Source organism: Cygnus atratus, chromosome 20 (assembly GCF_013377495.2).
Source record: "Cygnus atratus isolate AKBS03 ecotype Queensland, Australia chromosome 20, CAtr_DNAZoo_HiC_assembly, whole genome shotgun sequence".
In the NCBI taxonomy this organism is placed as follows: domain Eukaryota; kingdom Metazoa; phylum Chordata; class Aves; order Anseriformes; family Anatidae; genus Cygnus; species Cygnus atratus.
Window position 1 is genome coordinate 1,283,362 of NC_066381.1, and position 19,920 is coordinate 1,303,281.

At 47.9% G+C, this 19,920-nt stretch overlaps 1 protein-coding gene across 2 annotated transcripts in view; it reads left to right on the top strand.

The window, feature by feature from the left end:
• CALN1 (calneuron 1) overlaps nt 1-19,920 on the top strand; it is a 109,997-nt gene that overhangs the window by 47,090 nt on the left and 42,987 nt on the right. For both annotated transcript variants that reach the window (XM_035559177.1, XM_035559178.1), the window contains exon 3: nt 9,687-9,799. In XM_035559177.1, the coding sequence (XP_035415070.1) occupies nt 9,687-9,799 (113 nt within the window). The remainder of the gene's footprint in view (nt 1-9,686; nt 9,800-19,920) is intronic.

The following is a 19,920-nucleotide window of genomic DNA, read 5'->3' on the forward strand; positions in this document are numbered from 1 at the left end:
AGCCACAGGTAGCAGACCCGCGCTGCCTTCCCCTGCAGGACAACTTATGCAGGGTCAGTAACTGGGTCAGCCTGTGGCTTCCTGGGGTCACATGAAGCTGGCAGGTTGCTCACATGGTGCCTGATGGAATTTTTTTTTTTTACTGCAGTCAAAGTCATTGGTTTTGTTGGACATTTCTTCTAGCATCCTCTTTGTTCTGGTGCTTGCAGTGGAGCAGGAACAGCGCACACCTCCATCCTCCTCGGTCACTGTCTCTCCTGGACAGGCTCTCCTTGGGCAAATGTGGGCACTTAACTTAATAGATTTTTGGTTTTAGTGAGGAAGTAAACAAGCTCTCTGCAGCTGTTTCCCCTTCCCTGCCAGAGAAGCCAAGGGGCTGTCAGACTGAACAACTCTCAAGGTCCTTTTCTCAGGGCAGTGAGGGATGCACCCCCAGCTCCATCTTCCTGGGCTCTCTTCAGGCCTTTAAGACCCCATGCAAATTTTCTTCTCTGGGAAACTGTCTGAAGAGTTTGCTAATCTTCTATATGTAGTCAGAATTGAACCACGCAGCCAGCCCTGCTCAGCTGCTCCTAATACTGTGGGACTTGGAGGTGCCCTTAAGGGATAGAGTGAGCCCCAGTGGAGATGTTTCACCCCTTCCTTCAGCTCTGGCTCCAAAAACGACTCAATAAAGCTGTGGGGATGAGGAACAAAGCTGGTGAACAGTAAAAGAGTGGCCAATCAGTATGCCCCCACCGTCTCCAAGGAGCAAGAGACACTAGAAATGGTAGCTTCTATGTGTGCCTTGTTCAGGGATATCGGAGACCCTCTGCAGGCGGCTTTGGGGGACAGACCTCCCAGGGAATGCAAACAGGCCTCTTTGGAGATAGGGGATGCTCATTGTCATCCTTCTCTGTTCAGGGGACTGGTGGCACGGTCCGTGCCCGTGGATCACTGCGTTGTCAGTTGAGGGAGGTCAAGCACCTAGCTCTGCCAGTGTCTCCTCTCTGGTAACATTTGGCCAGGTGATGCTCTGTGACTCAGTTTCCCCACTGCAAAACAACTGTATGGTCACTGGAGAGGAGCTTTATCTGTTCTTCTCAGCCAAGTTCATGGATTTATTTTATTAAAACTGTTTTTGAAGTCACAAGTTTTATGAAGGACTTTCCCCAGCTTTGATAGAAGTTGTGGATTGGGGCTGTAATTAGGGAGGAATTCTCTGGGTCATGCTGGTGGTCGGGCTGTTCTCCTCTGACCTTAACATCTCTGAAACTGAAATACTCACCTGAGAAATATCCTGTGGATGGAGCTAGTCTGTGCACATCTCTGCATCAGTTCAAGACACAGCAGCAACATCCTCCACCAGATTGTGTTATCATTGCCCAGGTTACTTTATGGACGCATGCAATGACACAGAGCGGGACAGAGAGTCACTGCAGCTAGCTATTATGAGAATAAAAATAAACAGGAGTGTTGTGTGCGCCTGGGACCCGAGCTGCAAGCAACTAGCTCATTAACTTTAAATATATCACCTAGCTGCACTCTGGAGGTCAAACTCAAGAAAAAAATGTGGGAATACTTAACAGTCTACACACAGCAGATCCTCATCTCCATTTAAATGTGTGCATCACTTCAGTGCCATGGCAGAAAACTTTTCAGGAGGAGGAAGAACAAGATTGTCTTGAGATTGGCGAGGAAAAAGACTTACTTAGGAAGAAGTCAGGTGGGATTGTGCAGGGTCCCAGTTTAATGCAGAAGGCACTGAAAGCTGGTGCAAGTTTCTATTCTGCCCTTAGGTATGGGCAATGCAATCCATGCGCATTTTTCCTCTCTCTTTTTGTTCCTTCTCCCACTCTGTCATTCTCCCAGCCTGATGAATATTTAATTATGTCCTCCAAGGGAGCTGCTCCAACTGGAGGCTTTTGGACAGACAGAGGTTGACTGAAGGCTGAGGGTCAGGCTCTCCCACGGGATGGAGGGCGCATGGGTTCATGATGCTGCTCCACTCAGCATTTAATTATATCTTCAAAGCTAGAGAGCTCTGGCAGGGCAGTTTGCAAGAGCCCACATGCAGCCTGCTGCTACCAGGGACATGGGGATTTGCTCAGCCTGTTTCCCTTCTCCTCTTCCAGATCCAGACCAGGATTGTTGCTGATGGTAGATCCTGTAAGATCCAGGACAAATGCATCAGGAGAAACAAAGGATGGGGCTCAGGCTACATGGGGGTAGTTTGGATTGGTGCAAGGTTGCAGCTGGGGGTGTTTTGTGCTGTGGTTGCCCTCCTTGGTTGACTGGCTGCAAGGCTCTGCCTGCTGGCAAACACCTGCACATTTTCTGCTAAACCTCCTTCAACAAAGGTAACCATCCTTTCTCCCCTTCGTTCAACTGAAGGGAGCTTAGGGAAGATGAAATTGGTTGAAGGATCAGGTGCACAGGTAGTGTTTTCCTCCATCCTTACGGTTGTGGGGATCAATATTGAAAGGAACAGGAAAACCCAGCAGATCAATACGTGGCTTCGAAGCTGGTGCCACCGACACAGTTTTAGGTTTCTTGGTCATGGGAAGGTCTACATGACACTGAGCCTACTGATTCCTGATGGGGAGCACCTTTCTATGAGGGGGAAAAGGATTTTTTGCCCAGGAGTTAACAGGGCTGATTGACAGGGCTTTAAACTAGATTTGAAGGGGGAAAGGGACAAAAACAGGCCCACCAGTGATAAGTGATGGGACTGCACTCCAATTTTTGAGGAACTGCATGCTGGGGAGGCCCTTCAGTCTGCCCCATGAGGGGCTGAGTTGAATGACAGACATCTGAAGTGTTTCTATACATACACACACAGCATGAGAGAGAAGCATTTCAGCTCCCTGCAATGCTTGTACACTAAAGTACATAGTATGGGAAACAAACAGGAAGAACTGGACATCTGTGTGTGGTCTCAAGGCTACGATCTCATTGCAATTACAGAGGCATTGTAGGATAGCTTGCATGACTGGAATGCTGTCATGGAAGGCTACATCCTTTTTAGAAAAGACCAGCCAGGAAGGTGAGGTGGCGCAGTTGCTCTTTATGTGAGAGAGCAACTGGAATGCGTGGAGCTCTGCGCAGGGGTGAAAGAAGAGTGAGTTGAGAACTTAGGAGTAAGGATTAAAGGGTAGGCTACCATGGCTGACGCTGTTGTGGGTGTTTGCTGCAGGCCACCCGATCAGGAAGAGGAGGTAGATGAAGCCTTCTTCAGGCAGCTTCAAGTAGCCTTCTCAGTCACCAGCCCTGGTTCGCACGGGGGACTTCAACCACCCTGATATCTGCTGGGAACACCACACAGCTAGGCACAAACAGTCCAGGAGGTTCCTGCTTTGACAACTTTTTGACACAGGTGGTGGAGAAGTCAACAAGGAAAGGTGTGCTGCTGGACCTTGTACTAACGAATGAAGATGGACTAGTTGGAGATGTGAGGGTCAGGGGCAGCCTTGGCTGCAGTGACCATGATATGGTGGAGTTCAGGATCTTGTGAAGAGGAAGCAGGTCAAAATGTAGGATTGCAACCCTGGACTTCAGGAGAGCAAACTTTGGCCTCTTCAGGGATCTACCTGGAAGGATCCCATAGGTTAGGGCCCTGGAAGGAAGAGGAGTCCAAGACAGCTGGTCAGTATTCAAGTATCACTTCCTCGAAGCTCAAGATCGGTGCATCCCTATGAGCAAGAAGGCAAGCAAAGAGGGCAGGAGACCTGCATGGGTGAGCAAGGAGCTCCTGGTGAAGCTCAGACAGAAGAAGGAAGTTTACAGCATGTGGAAAAAGGGACAGGCCACTTGGGAGGAGTTTTGCCAGACATTGCCAGAGTATGCAGGGATGCGACAAGGAAGGCCAAGGCCCATTTGGAATTAAATTTGTCAAGGGATGTCAAGGACAAAGGAAGGGCTTCTTCAAATACATCAGTAGGAAAAGGAAGACTCGGGAAAATGTTGGCCTGTTGCTGAATGGGGCGGGTGCCCTGGTGACAAAGGATATGGAGAAGGCAGAGTTGTTGAATGCCTTTTTTGCTTCAGTCTTTACTGCTGAGATCAGCCCTCAGGAATCTCAGACCCTGGAGACAAGAGAGGAAGTCCAGAGAAAGGAGGACTTTCCCTTGGTCGAAGAGGATCGGGTCAGAGATCATCTAAGCAAACTTGACATCCACAAATCCATGGGCCCCGATGGAATGCACCCACGGGTGCTGAGAGCGCTAGCTGATGTTATTGCTAGACCACTCTCCATCATCTTCGAAAGGTCATGGAGAACAGGAAAGGTGCCTGAGGACTGGAAGAGAGCCAATATCCCACCAGTCTTCAAAAAGGGCAAGAAAGAGGACCCAGGCAACTACAGGCCAGTCATCCTCACCTCCATCCCTGGAAAGGCGATGGAACAGCTCGTCCTGCAGGTCATCTCCAAGCATGTGGAGGATAAGAAGGTGATCAGGAATAGTCAGCATGGATTCACCAAGAGGAAGTCATGTTTGAACAATCTGATATCCTTCTATGATGAGATGACTAGCTGGGTAGATGAGGGAAGAACGTTGAATGTAGTCTACCTTGACTTCAGCAAGGCTTTTGACAGTGTCTCCCATAACATCCCCATAGACAAGCTCAGGAAGTGTGGTCTAGATGAATGGATGGTCAGGTGGTTTGGCATTTGGCTGGATGACAGAGCTCAGAGGGTTGTGGTGTGGTCTAGTTGGAGGCCTGTGGCTAGCGGTGTCCTCCAGGGGTCAGTACTGGGTCCAGTGTTGTTCAGCTTGTTCATCAGCGACCTGGACGAAGGAACAGAGCGCACCCTCAGCAGGTTTGCAGATGACACAAAGCTGAGAGGAGTGGCTCATACCCCAGAGGCTGTGCTGCCATTCAGAGGAACCTCGACAGGCTGGAGGGTTGGGCCGAGAGGAACCTCCTGAAGTTCAACAAAGGCAAGTGCAGGGCCCTGCACCTAGGGAGGAATAACCCCAAGCACCAGTACAGGCTGGGGCTGACCTTCTGGAGAGCAGCTCTGCAGAGAGGGACCTGGGGGTCGTGGTGGACAACAAGTTAACTATGAGCCAGCAGTGTGCCCTTGTGGCCAAGAAGGCCACGGGGATGCTGGGCTGCATTTGGAAGAGTGTTGCCAGCAGGTCATGGGAGGTGATTTCCCGCCCTCTATTCAGCCCTGGTGAGGCCACAGATGGAGTATAGTGCCCAGCTCTGGGCTCCCCAGTACCAGAGGGACATAGAACTACCGGAGCGAGTCCAGAGGAGGGCTACGAAGATGATTAGAGGACTGGAGCACCTGTCACACAGGACAGGCTGAGAGAACTGGGCCTGTTTAGCCTGGAGAAGAGGAGACTGCGAGGAGACCTCATCAATGTGTATAAATATCTGAGGGGAGGGTGTCAAGAGGATGGAGCTGGTCTCTTTTCAGTTGTGCCCAGTGACAGAACGAGAGGCAACGGGCACAAACTGAACCACAGGAGGTTCTGGCTCAATATGAGGGGGCACTTCTTTACTGGGAGGGTGACAGAGGACTGGGACAGGTTGCCCAGAGAGGTTGTGGAGTCTCCTTCTCTGGAGATACTCAAAACCCACCTGGATGCCATCCTGCACAATGTGCTCTAGGTGGTCCTGCTTGGCAGGGGGGTTGGACTGGATGGTCTTCAAAGGTCCCTTCCAACCTCAGCCATTCTGTGGTTCTGTGAAATCCTTGGAGCTGAAAACCCATCAGCTTAGAGCGAGAGGGTTGTGATTTTCTATGTTCAGCTCTGATACTCCAGAGAAGCTCAGCATCTCCAGTAAGAGCAAATGCTAGCACCTTAAACTCTCGTTGGCCTGGGGATCTGAAAGCACCACACCAATAGGAATGAATTGGGTTTGAAGGCAAGGAATTTAGAAGAGCTAATGCCCATTTCTCAGAGGTGCAGACAACACTTCCTTGGGGCAGTCAGGTCCAAAGCTGCAGTGTCTGGGATAGCTGGGAATGAGCTGGATTTCCCAGCTTCATGCTGCTCTTTGCTGCCACTCCATGGCTGCACTTGGTGGAGGGTGGATGTTGGACCTCAGGATGACCCCTAGATGTGAGGGCACTTCTGAATGAAATTATTCCCAAGGTTTTTCTGCACCCAGTGAGCCAGCATTATGCGTTGCAGCTTTGGTCCAAGTGCTGAGCAGGCAGCAGGTCCAAGGCCCCGTGCTGTCCATGCATGGTTATGGTGAAAGGGGTCCTAGTGGACCCAAGGATGTTGCTGTGTACCGCCAGGCATCCCTTGGAGCAATTAGCCGTGCTCACATGTTTGTTCCCAGGGTTGTCGGCAGTGCAGCTAGTTGCTATTCCTTTCTATTATCACATTTGTCTGTTTTTTGTTGGAACTGAGACAGTGCCTCGCAGGGAGTAAACCTTTGTGGGTATCTGGAAACACTTAGTGCCCTGCCGATGTTAACAGACTTGTAATGCTAAGCAGATCTAATTCATCTCTGACGATGTGGCCAGCGATGTTCTGAGTCATATTTTTAGTCATGCAAGGTTCAGCCACATGATTGCTAACCCCCTTCTTGCACTGTGACATTAATGCCAGGATTAAGAGGAAGTATTATGCAGAAGAAAAATGTTAGGGCATAACTGTAAGTAAATAAAGAAATGGTTTAGGTGGTTTAAAAAGGAAGGTGAAGCTAAGCTCAGGTGTTTTGCTAAAATCAATCTTGCAATGACTGTTAGTTAGCCAATGGGTGGTAGTTTGGGGATCAGGTGGCACCTGCACAGAGGGCTTGGGACTGTGGGATCGCCTCTGATGGTGGTGTTATTTGGAGCTTGCCACATAGGTCATGGAAGGGAGCAAGGAAAGGTGAGAGCAGCGTAGGAGCACACACACTCCAGCCTGGCATCCTTCTCCCTTCTTCTCATCCCTTAAGCCCGAGCAAAAGTTCATTTCTGAACAAACTGCACATCACCTACTCTGAATCAAAACGACATCTGTAGGCACAGCAAAGCCAAACGCGGGGATGTGCGCGGTGTTTGATTTGCCTCCAGTGCAGATTCCGGAACAGATGCTCGCTTTGTGCATCGCACATCAGCATGTACCATGATGTGTACATGATTATGGCACGGAGGAGGAGGAAAACATCAATTGACTGTACACCATAACGAATTTCAAGCTGCATGCACCCAGGAGCTGGTGGGTGTCCTGAATGCCTGTAGATCCTACCAGAGTTATGGGTATTGGGCATTGCCTAGTTGTGCCATGGTTGTGGAGAGCAACCTTGCAGTGGTGCAGAGTTGGAGCCTATCTGATGGTTTTTACAATATTTTTCTCCTGGCTGTTGAATATTGTAAAAGGAATTTTCAGCCAAAACTGTGAGTTCTCTTCCTTGATATTCTGATGCTGTGGTCTCCTGAGATCCTGATGGCAGGAACGTGCGCTTTCTGCAGCTTAAAATGAATGTTAAAGGGATATTTCTACCAAGCAAAGTGTTTGGGATTTGGTTTCCTTGCTAGTTAACAGTGTAAATTGAAAAAGCAGTCTGTAAGGGGATAATGCATTTGTAATGGCATCTTTCTTCTCTGAGGTTATGGAAAGTGCTATAATTAGCTGATAATTAAACCCCATGAAGTTAGTTATGATCCCTGGCGAAGGCACAGGGAAGTCATGAGCAAGGGTTTGCCCAGAGTCTTGTTCTGAGTCAGATGCAGAGCCCAGGAGCCCTGGCACCTGCTTTCTCATGAGTCATGCATAGGACTAAGTCCTTTCTTTCCTCCGTGGATGGAATGACATTGTAGAAAACTCAAATTGAATAACTCAGTGTTTTGAGGTCAGATATGGATAGACCAAATATATGCACGGGCAGGTACTAGAATCTCTTTAAAATGCAAATTGTTTTCTTGCTAATCTGGCTAATTTCTTTAACCCAATTTGCATCATAGTGTGTGTTTTTCTTACTGCCTTTGCCTTGAAGTGATGTACTGCAATGCAAATTGCCCCGAACCCACTGTCACCTTGCATTACCTTCCCCAACATGATCCAACATGCTGTGACCGATACAATCCGACTTGATGTCATAAAATGATGTCTCCCATGGGGAAGCAAAAGGAACACCTTTTCTCATAGCCCATGAATATTTTAAAGAACGGCTTTCCAAGTGATGGGGTCCCCACTCCTTTCCTTTTCTGCTTAATAACCTGTCCCAGAAATAAGCTCCATCCTGCAAGTGCTCAGCCCACTCCAGGCCTGCAAAACCCTTCAGCACATGCTGAAAGCTGAAGGTCTGAGCAACTTTAGCAGTCGAATGGGGTCTTTACTTGCATGTTAAAGGATGAAAGCTGTTATGAATCCCTGCTGGGTTTTCTTTTCAGAGCTTCCATTGCTGGCTCATCCCCAGAATATTCACTCTTGTCTTCACAAAATTACGGGCAGAGCCCTTCAGTGAGTAGATATCACTATTCTGGCAAAGGAGCACTTTGACTCTGCTTATTTTCATATTGTGTTTCTGTGAAGATAAGGACACAAAGAGATTTCAATCAGTGGTGCATATGCTCAGATCAAGCATATGAAATATAATAAGAAGGACAAAGAGCAGCAACATGCAGTGCACGTGGCAAAGCTGTCACAGGGGGTTGCTGCAGGTACTGCAGTCAATAGTGACATTTTAATAGTAGCCCTTGCATTGATCTGCTTTGGTCTGATGGTTTTAGACACTTTTCACACCTGATAATTTAGAACAGCAACTGCGTGGAGGGGTGCATCCAGTCAGTTCCAGCTGAATTTAAATACTAATAAAAAAACACACTGAAAAGTCATACAGTTTGTGATTCTGTTTCCAGACTTGAAGGAGGGCTAATATATCGGCCCGTATCAACTGGTCTGGTAGCAAGTGGGAGGATATGTTTATGGACAAATAAAGAAAGGAGAGGTATACAAACATTGAACTACCCTGTTCAGAGAAGCAGGTATTTTTAAGATCCTTCAACAGGCATGAATTTCCTTTTTTTTTTTGCCATTTTCATTAAGCATCACAGAAGTTCTCCAAGGGAAGAGTTATATTAGATATAATACTTGGATATACTTCAAACAGCCACATGCCTCATTTACAAAACATACAATATACTACAGGGGCTTGGGACTATAGGCTCAGTTCATTAATGGTAGGAACAGTCTCCCCTTCCTGCTAATGGCACTGAAGCTGTGTCTACACCGCCTGCTCTGCATGCTGAGCACACAGAGCTTTTAAGAGACGGATGCTGATGGAAAACTGAAATGAAATGCCTGGTGGATTCGTAATAGTCTGGCTCTTCCCTCTGCGTGTACTCCCTTCCTCTGGAGGATGGGGTTGGCCTTGTAAAAGCTTTGCAGAGACCTGGCTCTTTAGCGTCTCTTAATAGAGGAAGAGCGCTGGCAGTGCTAATGGCAGCTGTCCTCCTGCCAAAATTGTTTTTTTGAGAAGTGACTTGCCTATAAACTCTCTGGGGCTGGGGAACAGTCAGTTCATCTCTATTTGTGCATCACCTGATCTTGTCTTCACGTGCGGATATGCTACAACACGGGCCATCCATCGGGATTACAGCAAATTAGGGTCTGTACATACCGTGAAGTTGATGTAGCAGGTGCCATCATGTGTGTATGGCTTCACAATGTGCTGCAGGTCCAGGGTGGCCTATCAGACGTTGGCACTAAGTGGTACTTCAGTAAAAATATTGATATTTTCTTTCATTCCAGGGGATGGCCAGGTTGATTTTGATGAATTTATGACCATTCTGGGACCTAAGCTGGTATCATCAGAAGGCAGAGATGGCTTTCTGGGAAATACAATAGACAGCATATTCTGGCAGGTAAGTGATAATTCCTTTAAATGCAACTTTAGCCAACTATCAGTAGCTTCCAGAAGTGATTTGTTGGGGAGCACAAAATGTTTTGTAAGGGTGAATGCTTGTATAAAGGGTATTCAGGTTCCTCTCACTGTCTGCTGAGTACCATCAGCCCATGTTGCTGGAGCGGCCCACTCTCATCTGAGCCCTATGATGGAGGAAGGGTGAGTACATACTGCAAATGAGCTGTAGTTGAACACAACAAAAAACCAAGTTATTTGCGCAACACATCTTCGGGCATTTTGGAATTACTTTTTGGAAGAGAAAAACATTTTGCTCCATGCGTCTTTTGAGTTAGGAACCTCAAACCTGTGCTCTGCTCGCAGAAGTGTGCTGCTGTTCACCATCCCTTGGCTGGGGTGGAAGGAGGTTTCAAGCAGAGTGAGGTTTTCTGTGCAGGTCGTCTTAGATCGATGCTTCTGCAGTGAATTGAGGACAAAGACTGAGGATTCATGTCTGAGGTTGATGATGGGTCTATTTTGTCCCAATGCAAGGTTTGCCCTTGCTGCTGCTCTGGGGTGATTTGGTCCTGATGGTTTTGAGCATCAGAGGGGGAGGCAGGCTTGGCAGTGGGAGCTGCAGTGCATCTGTCGTGCATTGTGATTTTTAAACAGGATTAGACCTTTCTGGAAAAGCAAGGACAGTCCAGGCTGTTATGGCAAGTATTAAAAATCTCCCAAACCACAATGCTGCACATTTCTTGCCAATGGATTGAATGTGTGGTTTCCTGTGAGATTACTGCTCATTTCATTGATCACCCAACAGCCTTTGCTTGCTAATAAACTTGGGCTGTTACCAAGTTTATGTGAGTCAAAAGAGTCAAACCTGAATATGAACATTTCTGTCTTGTTACTGCCCTCCAGCACTGTTCAGGCTGAACTGGGTGGAGTTTTGTAAATGTCTAAATTTTAAAGTCCTTTAAAACTTTTTCCTGGTCTCCCAGCATGTGATATAAATAACCCTGGAAATCTGGGTCTGGATTCCAGTATTCCATTTTCAAAGCAAGAGTTTGGCGTTGGTGAAGCTGCAGTGGTTTGTAATATATCTAGGGGGATGCAAGGGCAAAACTCATTTTACGAAGGGCAGGATTGGGGCAATCATGGATGTTTTGTTGCCCCATCCCACCATGTGAACAACATGGAGAGGAGGAAACACTAACCAGTCCCACCAAGCCAGTGGTGCAGTGGAGGCCAATGGTGAGACTGGCTTCCTGCAGCCATTCATGAAGCACAGATACCCCTTGGGAAAATCATGTTCATGAGCTGAACTCTTTCATGGGTAAGACAAGAGGTTGGCAGCCCACCCTAAAATTCAGTTCCCAGGTTAACCATGCCATTTAGCAATCCTTCAGCCCTTTGGAAATGCTTATGGTGTCTTTGCTTAGGGGTCTGCAAGGAATAGAGGATGTGCGCTCTGGATTTTGAGCAGCAGGACTCCTGGGCTCAGATTTGCCTTGCTTTTTCATGCAGCAGCGAGCATGGCCCTTGTGCACTCCAGGCTGTGGTGGGATGAGTGAACAGTGTGGAGACCCCAGGTAACTGGTCCCATGGTAGGGGGACAGCCCTGGGGTTGTCTGCAGGCAACAAAGCTTTGACTGAATTGCACGAGTGCTCCAAGGCCTCCAAAAAGTTGTTTATGGTCTTTTACTTGTAAAGGTAAAAATACATCTCTTTACCTAGCACACTCCTGGATTTCAAAGCACGTGAAGAGAAGCCTTCTTCTCACATTTTGCTGCTCCCGGGGTAGGAGAACTCACGGCAAATACAGTATTTTTTCCCAATTTCCTCCCCAAAAATATGTAGGGAACAACTGTTCAAGGAACAAACTCCCTTTGCCCCTTCCTACCTGGCTTTACCCAAGCCATCTGTGGGGTTTTACCTTGTCTTTAAGCAAAGCAGTGACATACCTGCATCATTTCCAATGGGATACATCTGATTTGAAACAAAGCCCTTTTTAGATCCAGGGCCTGGCTGGTTCCCCATATCCCTTCTACATGCATTTTTCACATTTGCTGGGAAAGCAACAGCTTGGAGAGAGGATGAGTTCAGGCTGATGCTAGAGCACTTCACCCCTGCAGGGATCCCAAAGAGTGATTTCGAGGAGGGAATGGTGCCTACAGGCCTGTGGCTGTGAGTGGCCCTGGGAGACAAGGGCAGCAGGGTGGCATGAGGAGGGACAACTCCACCATGGTGCCAGCTGGCCAGGCAGTGCTAGTGAGAAAACTCACCCCAAAGCTGCGGGCAGCAAATGGCATCTTGAGGCTCTTTACATCAGTTCCAGGGGAGAAAATCCATGTTGGCATCCAGAAAGTGCTTTCCTCTTCTCCATCCAAAGAGCTCCCCTCCAACTGGGGTGATTTTGGCTCCCAGGGTACTTCTGCCGAGGGTCCAGCTTCTGGCAGTGCCACTTCTGTGAGGACTGTATTCCAAGCACACTTTAATAATGTTTTAAATAATGTAACGACAGAGTTAAATAATAAACAGCAGCAGAAGGAGAGAGGGATTCAGAGGAACAGGCGAGGGCCTGGCGGTGTGTCTGCACACAAAGCTGGGAGCGAGTTGGTGGGACACAGGAAGGCGGCTCCAGATGGCAGAAGCCGCGGAGGGGAAGGATCTCACAACAACAGCAGTGGGGCTGCAGGAGACAAGGAGGGGGTAGAAGTGGTGGAAGACTAAGAAGGAGAAAGAGAGATCATGCATGGAAAAGAAAAGACTTGCTTGCAATAATAATAGGGGAACGGTTCATCCGTCCTATTGCATGTGTTGCCCACAGTGTGATGGTCAGTCCAGGAGAAGCAGGATTTGGCTGAGACCTGTGTGTTGGCAGGTGTTAGAGACATGGAGGGTCTCTCACATGTATTTTCCCTCCTCGATTTCCCATGTGGGCTCTAAATTGAGTCGTATCGGAGTGTGTTAAAGGCAGCTGACTCCTGCTTTCTCAGGTAGCGGCGATCAGTTCTGCTCCAGTTACAATGGCTCTCCCAGGTCCCTCAACCTGGTCAGGAGCTAGTTAGGAGGAGGGAGGGAAAAATCATCCCTGCAAATACTATTTCAGGCCAAGTCAATATAGACCAATGATATCAGGATTGCTGAGGAAACATTGACTTTCCCCTATCTCTGAATGTCTGTCTTTCCTGAGCGAGATGCTCCATTTTGCAGAGACCATCCCCAGGTGCCTCCTGCTCTGCTTCAAAATCATTTTCTTATCCTCATACTGACTGTTTGCAAATGGAAGTAAGATGTACCCATGCACAAACATCTTGAACTGTCACTGAAAACATATTTTCCAAAACGCAGAGCTGCCCTGTAACTGGCAGCCACTCCTTGGGACGCGGGACCGCAGGCAGGAGGAGTCTGAAGGCTGGAAGCAGCCAGCGAAGCCCTGCTCTTCCTGGTTTGTGGCAGAAAAAAAAAAAGTAAAGAAAAAACTAGTGGTGTACCCCAGGGGTCAATACTGGGCCCGGTCCTGTTTAACACCAATGATCTGGATGACGGGTCAGCGTACCCTCAGCAAGTCTGCAGGTGACACCAAACAGGGAGGAGCAGTGCTTACACCAGGGGGGTGTGCTGCCACCCAGAGGGACCTGGTCAGGCTGGAGAAATGGGTGACAGGAACCACCTGCAGTTCAGCAAGAAGTGCAGAGTCCTGCCCTGGGGAGGAACAAGCCCAGACCCCAGGACAGGCTGGGGCACCCAGCTGGAAAGCAGCCTGGCAGAGAAGGCCTGGGGGGTCCTGGTGGGCACCAAGCTGACCGCAAGCCAGCAGCGTGCCCTTGGGCAAAGAAGGCTGGTGGTGTCCTGGGCTGCATTAGCCAAAGTGCTGCCAGCAGGTGGAGGGAGGTGATCCTTCCCCTCCACTCAGCGTTGGTGAGGCCACACCTGGAGAACTGTGTCCAGTGCTGGGCTCCCCAGTGGGAGAGAGACCTGGAGCTACTGGAGAGAGTCCAACAAAGGGCCACAGAGATGCAGGAGGGCCTGGAGCCCCTCTGCTGTGAGAAGAGGCTGAGAGAGCTGGGGCTGCTCAGCCTGGAGAAGAGCAGGCTCAGGGGGACCTCATCAATATCCATAAATACCTCATAGGAAGGTGCAAAGAGGACAGAGCCAGGCTCCTTTCAGTGGTGCCCAGTGCCAGGACCAGAGGCAGTGGGCACAAACAGGCACAGGAGGCTCCCTCTGAGCACCAGGCAGCACTTGTGTGCTGTGCAGTGACCGAGCACTGGCACAGGCTGCCCAGAGAGGTGCTGGAGTCTCCTCCTTGGGGATCTTCAAAAGCCACCGGGAGGTGGTCCTGGGTACCCTGCTCTGGGTGGCCCTGCTGAAAAAAGGTTAGATCAGATGAACCCAGAGGTCCCTGCCAACTTCAAGCAGTCTGTGGTTCTGTGAAAAATGACCATAGATGAGATTTTTGGAGTACCTAATGAGCCCTGTTTTGGAAGCTGATAGGAGAAGGTGAGCCTGGCCCCATGCAGGTGTGTTAGCCCTTTGCAGAGTGCCTGCCCTCTTGCTTCTCCATCTTTTCCCCTCTGTATTTTTGAAGAGTGGTTGACCATCCCCTGCCTTGCCACCATCTCAGAGCTGCTCCTGCTGGAGTTCACACTTAGTGCCTTGAAGCTGGTTGTCTTTAATGCTTCAAGCAGTGGTTTGCAGTGATTTGGTTGCCATTGCATGATCAGAGAGATGCTATTTGATTAATTTTCAGGCATGAGAATTTTTTTTTCCAGAGCTCAGGGAATACAAGTGCAGTTCCAGCTGAGCGCTCAGAGGACTGTGGTTTGTACAAACAGGTTTAGAGGCCTTCCCAGTGCATGGCCATTCAGGTCTGCAAAGCACTTTAGATCAAGAGCATTACAGAAAAGCCAAACATCACTACTGGTAAATATTAGCTCCTTGTTTTGGCAAATAAAATCCAAATCTATCCACTGTGCCCTGCCATTCTCAGAGAGGGAGAGGGATAAAAAAAAAAGAGAGGGGAGGAACTGGGCATTTGTACTCATTAACAATTTTTTCTCAGATTTTTTCTAAGTGCAAAGACCTCTGGGAGCAAGTGTTAAATACTTTGCACAGGACATAGCGTAGGGAATCTCCAGTCTCTGGGGGTAAGCAACAGGAACAGGAGCAATAATTATCTTGAATTATAGGCTTTTAATTAAAATATACCTCTCTGTCTTGGCTAAAATGCTTTTTGAAGTCAAAACAAATTTGAATGGTTAAACAAGAGGTTTGTATCTGCATTGGATGCAGAATAAATGCTGTACCCAGCAGTGCTGATGAGATTATAAAGTCAATACTTTGCATGGGGATCGTTTGAGAGGCGAACTGCTGCCTGCTTTTTTTTCCCTTTCTCTTTACTGCATGCACATGGAAGCTACAGGGAACATCATTTCAGCCAGCACTAATATACCAACCGAGCAAGGATATCCAGAAGCTTTGTCTTGCAAGAGGGGCCGGCACTGTATCATCTGCTCAGACATGGTGCCCGCTTGTCGCATTCGATATCGCCCAGTATAATTTACTGGCTTTCAGGAGGAGGCTGGATGGTTTTGGATAAATAAGGCTGCTTTTCAGGAGCAGGAAGACCGGAATACCAACATGGTGTTTGTGGTGGGAGATGCTGCTTGGGGATCTGCCCGTTTTTCCACCAGAGCGGTGTCTCTGCAGCTTTCGGGGGGACAGCTGGAGGAGCAGACTGTCCTGCGGGCAGAGCAGCTCTGCAGCTCCTCGTGTGTTCTGGGCTTGGTAAAACCTTTTCATTTCCCCAGGCCTCCCTATACTTTTCCTCAGGGAGAGGAATACATTGTTTTTTATGAGCTTTGATGGATGAGCGGGGTCAGCCAAAGCTAGATCCCCCCATACAAGGAAGGACAGGTAGACAGGGACAGCCCAGAGGTAGCAGAGCACTTGCTCCAGACAGGGCATTTTATTTCCTGAATGCAGCAAAAATAGAATAAGGAGCACGTCCTGCAGTGCACTGGCCGGGGAGGGGGCGCAGGGAGGTGAGGGGGGCTCAGAGTCGCTGTGAACACAGTAGAGCAGAGGGACGTGCTGGGACAGGGCATGGAGATCTCATCCTCGCAGCACGGCTGCTGATGCTTTAATGAGTTGCTGTGCAAAACTGCCCATCCATAATCTGTTTTCAGTTATCACTGCAAATGCAACAGCATCCCGGGGGAGAGATCTGGGCTCTTGTGATCTGGTCAATCAATTAGTGCTTTAATAGAGTGAAATGAAGGAGAAAATGTGTGGGAACCTCGGAGGCACAGGGCAGGGTATGGAGATACTTGGCGTGTGATGGCATGGGAGGCAAGGCAGGGGACGAGGCTGTGTCAGAGTGAGTGGAGCGTGCCTCTGGCTGTTGTTTGGCTCTCTGCAAAAATGGTTTTGCTTAGAGAAAGATTTTTTCATATGAAGTACAGTAGATAAATCTAACACAATTTCTCCCTATACATGAAGTTTCTCCACTTCTCTCCACAAAGGAGTCAATTAGATGATGGCAAATCAGCCTTGCCGAAGTTGCAGAGGAAGTGTTTGTGTCTCTATGTGCAATCTCACATGGTAACAGATCCAACCACCCTCCATCAGCACAGACCACAGCACTGCCAAAATAACACCCCTTGGGCACAGGGAGCGTGTGGCCTCCCCTTCTTGCCTTCCTCCTCTTCCTCAGCCAGTGCAGCCCTTCTGCACAATTCTGGGATGCTGCTAAACCAGGGGCATTTTACATCTTGCACTGTTAGTGTTTGCTGGTCATGAGCTGCCTTGCTGCAAGTACCCCCAGATTTCAGGATTTCAGTTGCTGCTATTTCAGCCTTTCAAAGAGTCATCTCAAATTGACTTCTTTGAGTCCAACCAGACTTTGCTCTGCCTCTGTTTAAAACCACAGAGTTAGTTTTTGCAGTTCAGAGTACTGGGAGATGCTCAGGGTCAGTGGTGGCTCTGGGAGGGCAAACGTCACAGCTGGGCTAAGTTGCATGTAGTTTAGACTAAGAAAAAAAGATGAGATCTGGGGAGGAAAGACAGTTTGATGGTATATGCAGACCTACCACCGTGCAAGTGGCCTCCCTCTTATTAACTCCTTTGAGATTTGAATCAGAAAACTCTGCAGCTGAAAGTTTGGGTGCCAAAACATGATGGTTGGGGGTCAATGAAGGTTAACTGGGGCCGTATCATTGCACCACGCATGTACCTTCACCCCAAAGAGCACGCCTCAATAGAGTCCTCTTCCAGCAAACAAAAGCCTCCACTCACCGCCAATATTTTTAATGTCAACAGCAATGTGGGTGCCTGCTTTTTGGTTGTTGAACCTTCAATATCTTGAAGAAGAGTCATTCCATAGAAAAGAAGTGCTGAACTTCTTAAAGATCTGCCCAATCTTGGGTTTCCCATGCTGGATACCATCAAACTGAAGGACTGGTTGAAAACGTTGGCGTTGCCTCTTCCACAGGAACCACTGCAATTTTTCTTGGTACCCAAGCATCCCCAAGCATTAAGCTGCCACCTTTCCTGTGACAGGTAATACTGGGTCCTGCTCACCTGGAGTTATTAAGCTGACCTGCTGCGCTGTTAGGTTCAGCATCCTGGCTGTGCTTAGTTTCCAAAATTAAATGTGCCCTGTAATGTCTGATCCTGCATTTTAGATTTGGTATTTTGTGTCCTTATATCCAGTCTTCAAATGTTGTGAAAATTCCCTTTGTATGCGGATGACTGCATCACAGCAATGAGCAGGGTGACTAACCAGTACGGATAGTGCTCAGTTCATCTCAGCTAACCTGGGACATCTGCATTTTTTAGACTCCCTTTAAAGTTAACAGAGAGAAATAGACACTTTTAGGGTGCAATTCAGGGATCTGCTTCAGACATCCACCTCAGGAAGAGATACATCACACTTCAGAAGTGCCAATTTTTCTCCATTTGGTATCAAGTCTAAAAAAGTGGCTCAGATGGAGATTTGTGTACTGGGGACAGCTAAATGAGCCCTGCCAAGGGTTTCAAGTGCCTTTTTTGATTAATGTGCAGGAAGCCAGCTCTGCCAGTGATGAGGCTGTTATCAGTAGAAGGAGACCAGTTCTGGCTGCCTTATTAACTCTCCTTTTGTTGACAAAGATGTTCCCACTGAGTACATTGCACTCAGTGGTTGTTGTCACAATACAGTGAAAGCTGAACACTTGCAGGTGATGAATTTGTCAACAAGAGACTTCTCTTTGTTCTTAGTCTGAGGATCAAGCACAGAAGTGCCGTGACAGCTACAAGTATAGACATGAATACTGGGGATGCTCACGGCCTGGATCATGGTGGTGGTGCTGCGGTGAGAGTGTCACATCCTTCTACCCACTTTGCAGTGTATGAGGTTGCCAGAGGTCATGAATGAGCGATAATGTTTGGGGAGCCTCATTTTAAATCTATTGCTGTGAAGGGACCTTGTTTTCACTAATACATATTTTTTCCCTGTAACAAAATCAGGTTCTCTTGAGTCAAATATAGAGCTCAAAACTGGAGGCACTGGAAATAATCCAAATTTTGAAGGCGATTGTGAACCAAAGCAGGATCGGTACCAATAGCAGGAGAAAAGCAAGACTTTGTTGTCAGACTGTTTTGTAGCTTCAGACAGCTTACTTATACATTTCGCCTTCTGAAAGACAGTACAGCTTTCATTCAAAATATATTTAAAGCAGGCAGTTTACATCAAGAGGCCACCTGCCTGCTGGATGACAGCGTACAACTGTCCCGGCAGGTGGTGGCTCAGGTTTGTGCGCACCCTGAAGTATTCACGTACATGTACACCAGCCAGCTCTCACAATACAGAGGTTATTTTTTTTCTGTCAGCTTATATATAAACCCAGTCTGCATTTCTGTGTGTCACTGGGATGTTTTTGTTCCTGACTGATGCATGAAATAGGAACTGCACTGTGATTTTCTCAGTGATTTGCTTAGAAATGTGGGCAGTGATGTGTGGGAAAGGTAAGTGCGTATGATTATCGGCTGATGAGTACGTGGGTATCCAAACTATGGGATGGGGAGAGAGTTCCTGGCTTTTTTTTTTTTTTTTCTGAGTTGGGTCAGGCCCCAGCATCTCTGTGCCCGCTGCTCAGCCCCTTGAAATCATGGTCCTGGTTTTGTTGGAGTGGGTGTCTTTTTTCTTTAAATGCACTTTGGTGCCTTTGAAGGCACTTCAAGGTGTTGGAGCAAAGGAGGTGTGTTTCATGTAGGGGAGTTTCAGTTTTCATAAATCCTAAACCATCAGCAGATCTCAGGATCCATCCCTCCTGTTTGCACAGAGAAAAGGACAGGTAAGGGTCTGCAACCCAGGTGTCACCAGCGGGATGCTACCTTTGGCTTGCCTGGTTACTTTGTGTTCTTGTGAGAAAATCATCTGTTTTATTGCTGTTGTGTTGTGGAGGGGTGTTTTAACTGAGGATAAGGAAAGTGAAGTCTGATTTTCATGGAGATCAGAGCTTGGGAACTGTTTAAAAGAGACCTCATGGTGGTGGTCTATTTCTATTTCTTTTTTGTAAAGAGTCCCCGCTTTGGGATGGAAATCCTTATAGTGACCCGCCTCCAAGTTGTGGCTTTCAGTGGATTAAAAATATTGTGAATATTTCACTGAGGTTTTCAAGAGAAGAATGAGAGTGAAGAACAGGAAAAAAGATGTTCCATCACTCACAAACAAACAATAACTACAAAAAAGCAAAAGTGTTGGCAACTGTTAACAACAAACAAATGTGTTCAGAAAGAAAAATGATCTTTTATGGAAAAGAAAAGCTTAAAAAGCCTTCTAAAAATAAAATTGAAAGAAAGAAAGAGTGGAAGAGAGGAAATGAGAGAGGGAGATGGAAGGGGAGAGGGAAAGAGGGAAAGAGGGAAAGAAGGAGAGAGAAAAAAAAAAATCTCTGAAAAAATGCAAAGAGAGAGCTTCAAAGAACCACTGCAGGAGTTCCCAGTTGTCCATCGGCTGCGACAGGGTGATCCCAGAGTGACCCAGCTGATCACCCCCGATTTGCACACTGCTGCAGGGCCATGGGGGTGACGGATTGCTCAGGCAACATCTGACGTTCATTAGTGTGATCCGGATGAGCGGTGGATGCTGTGGCA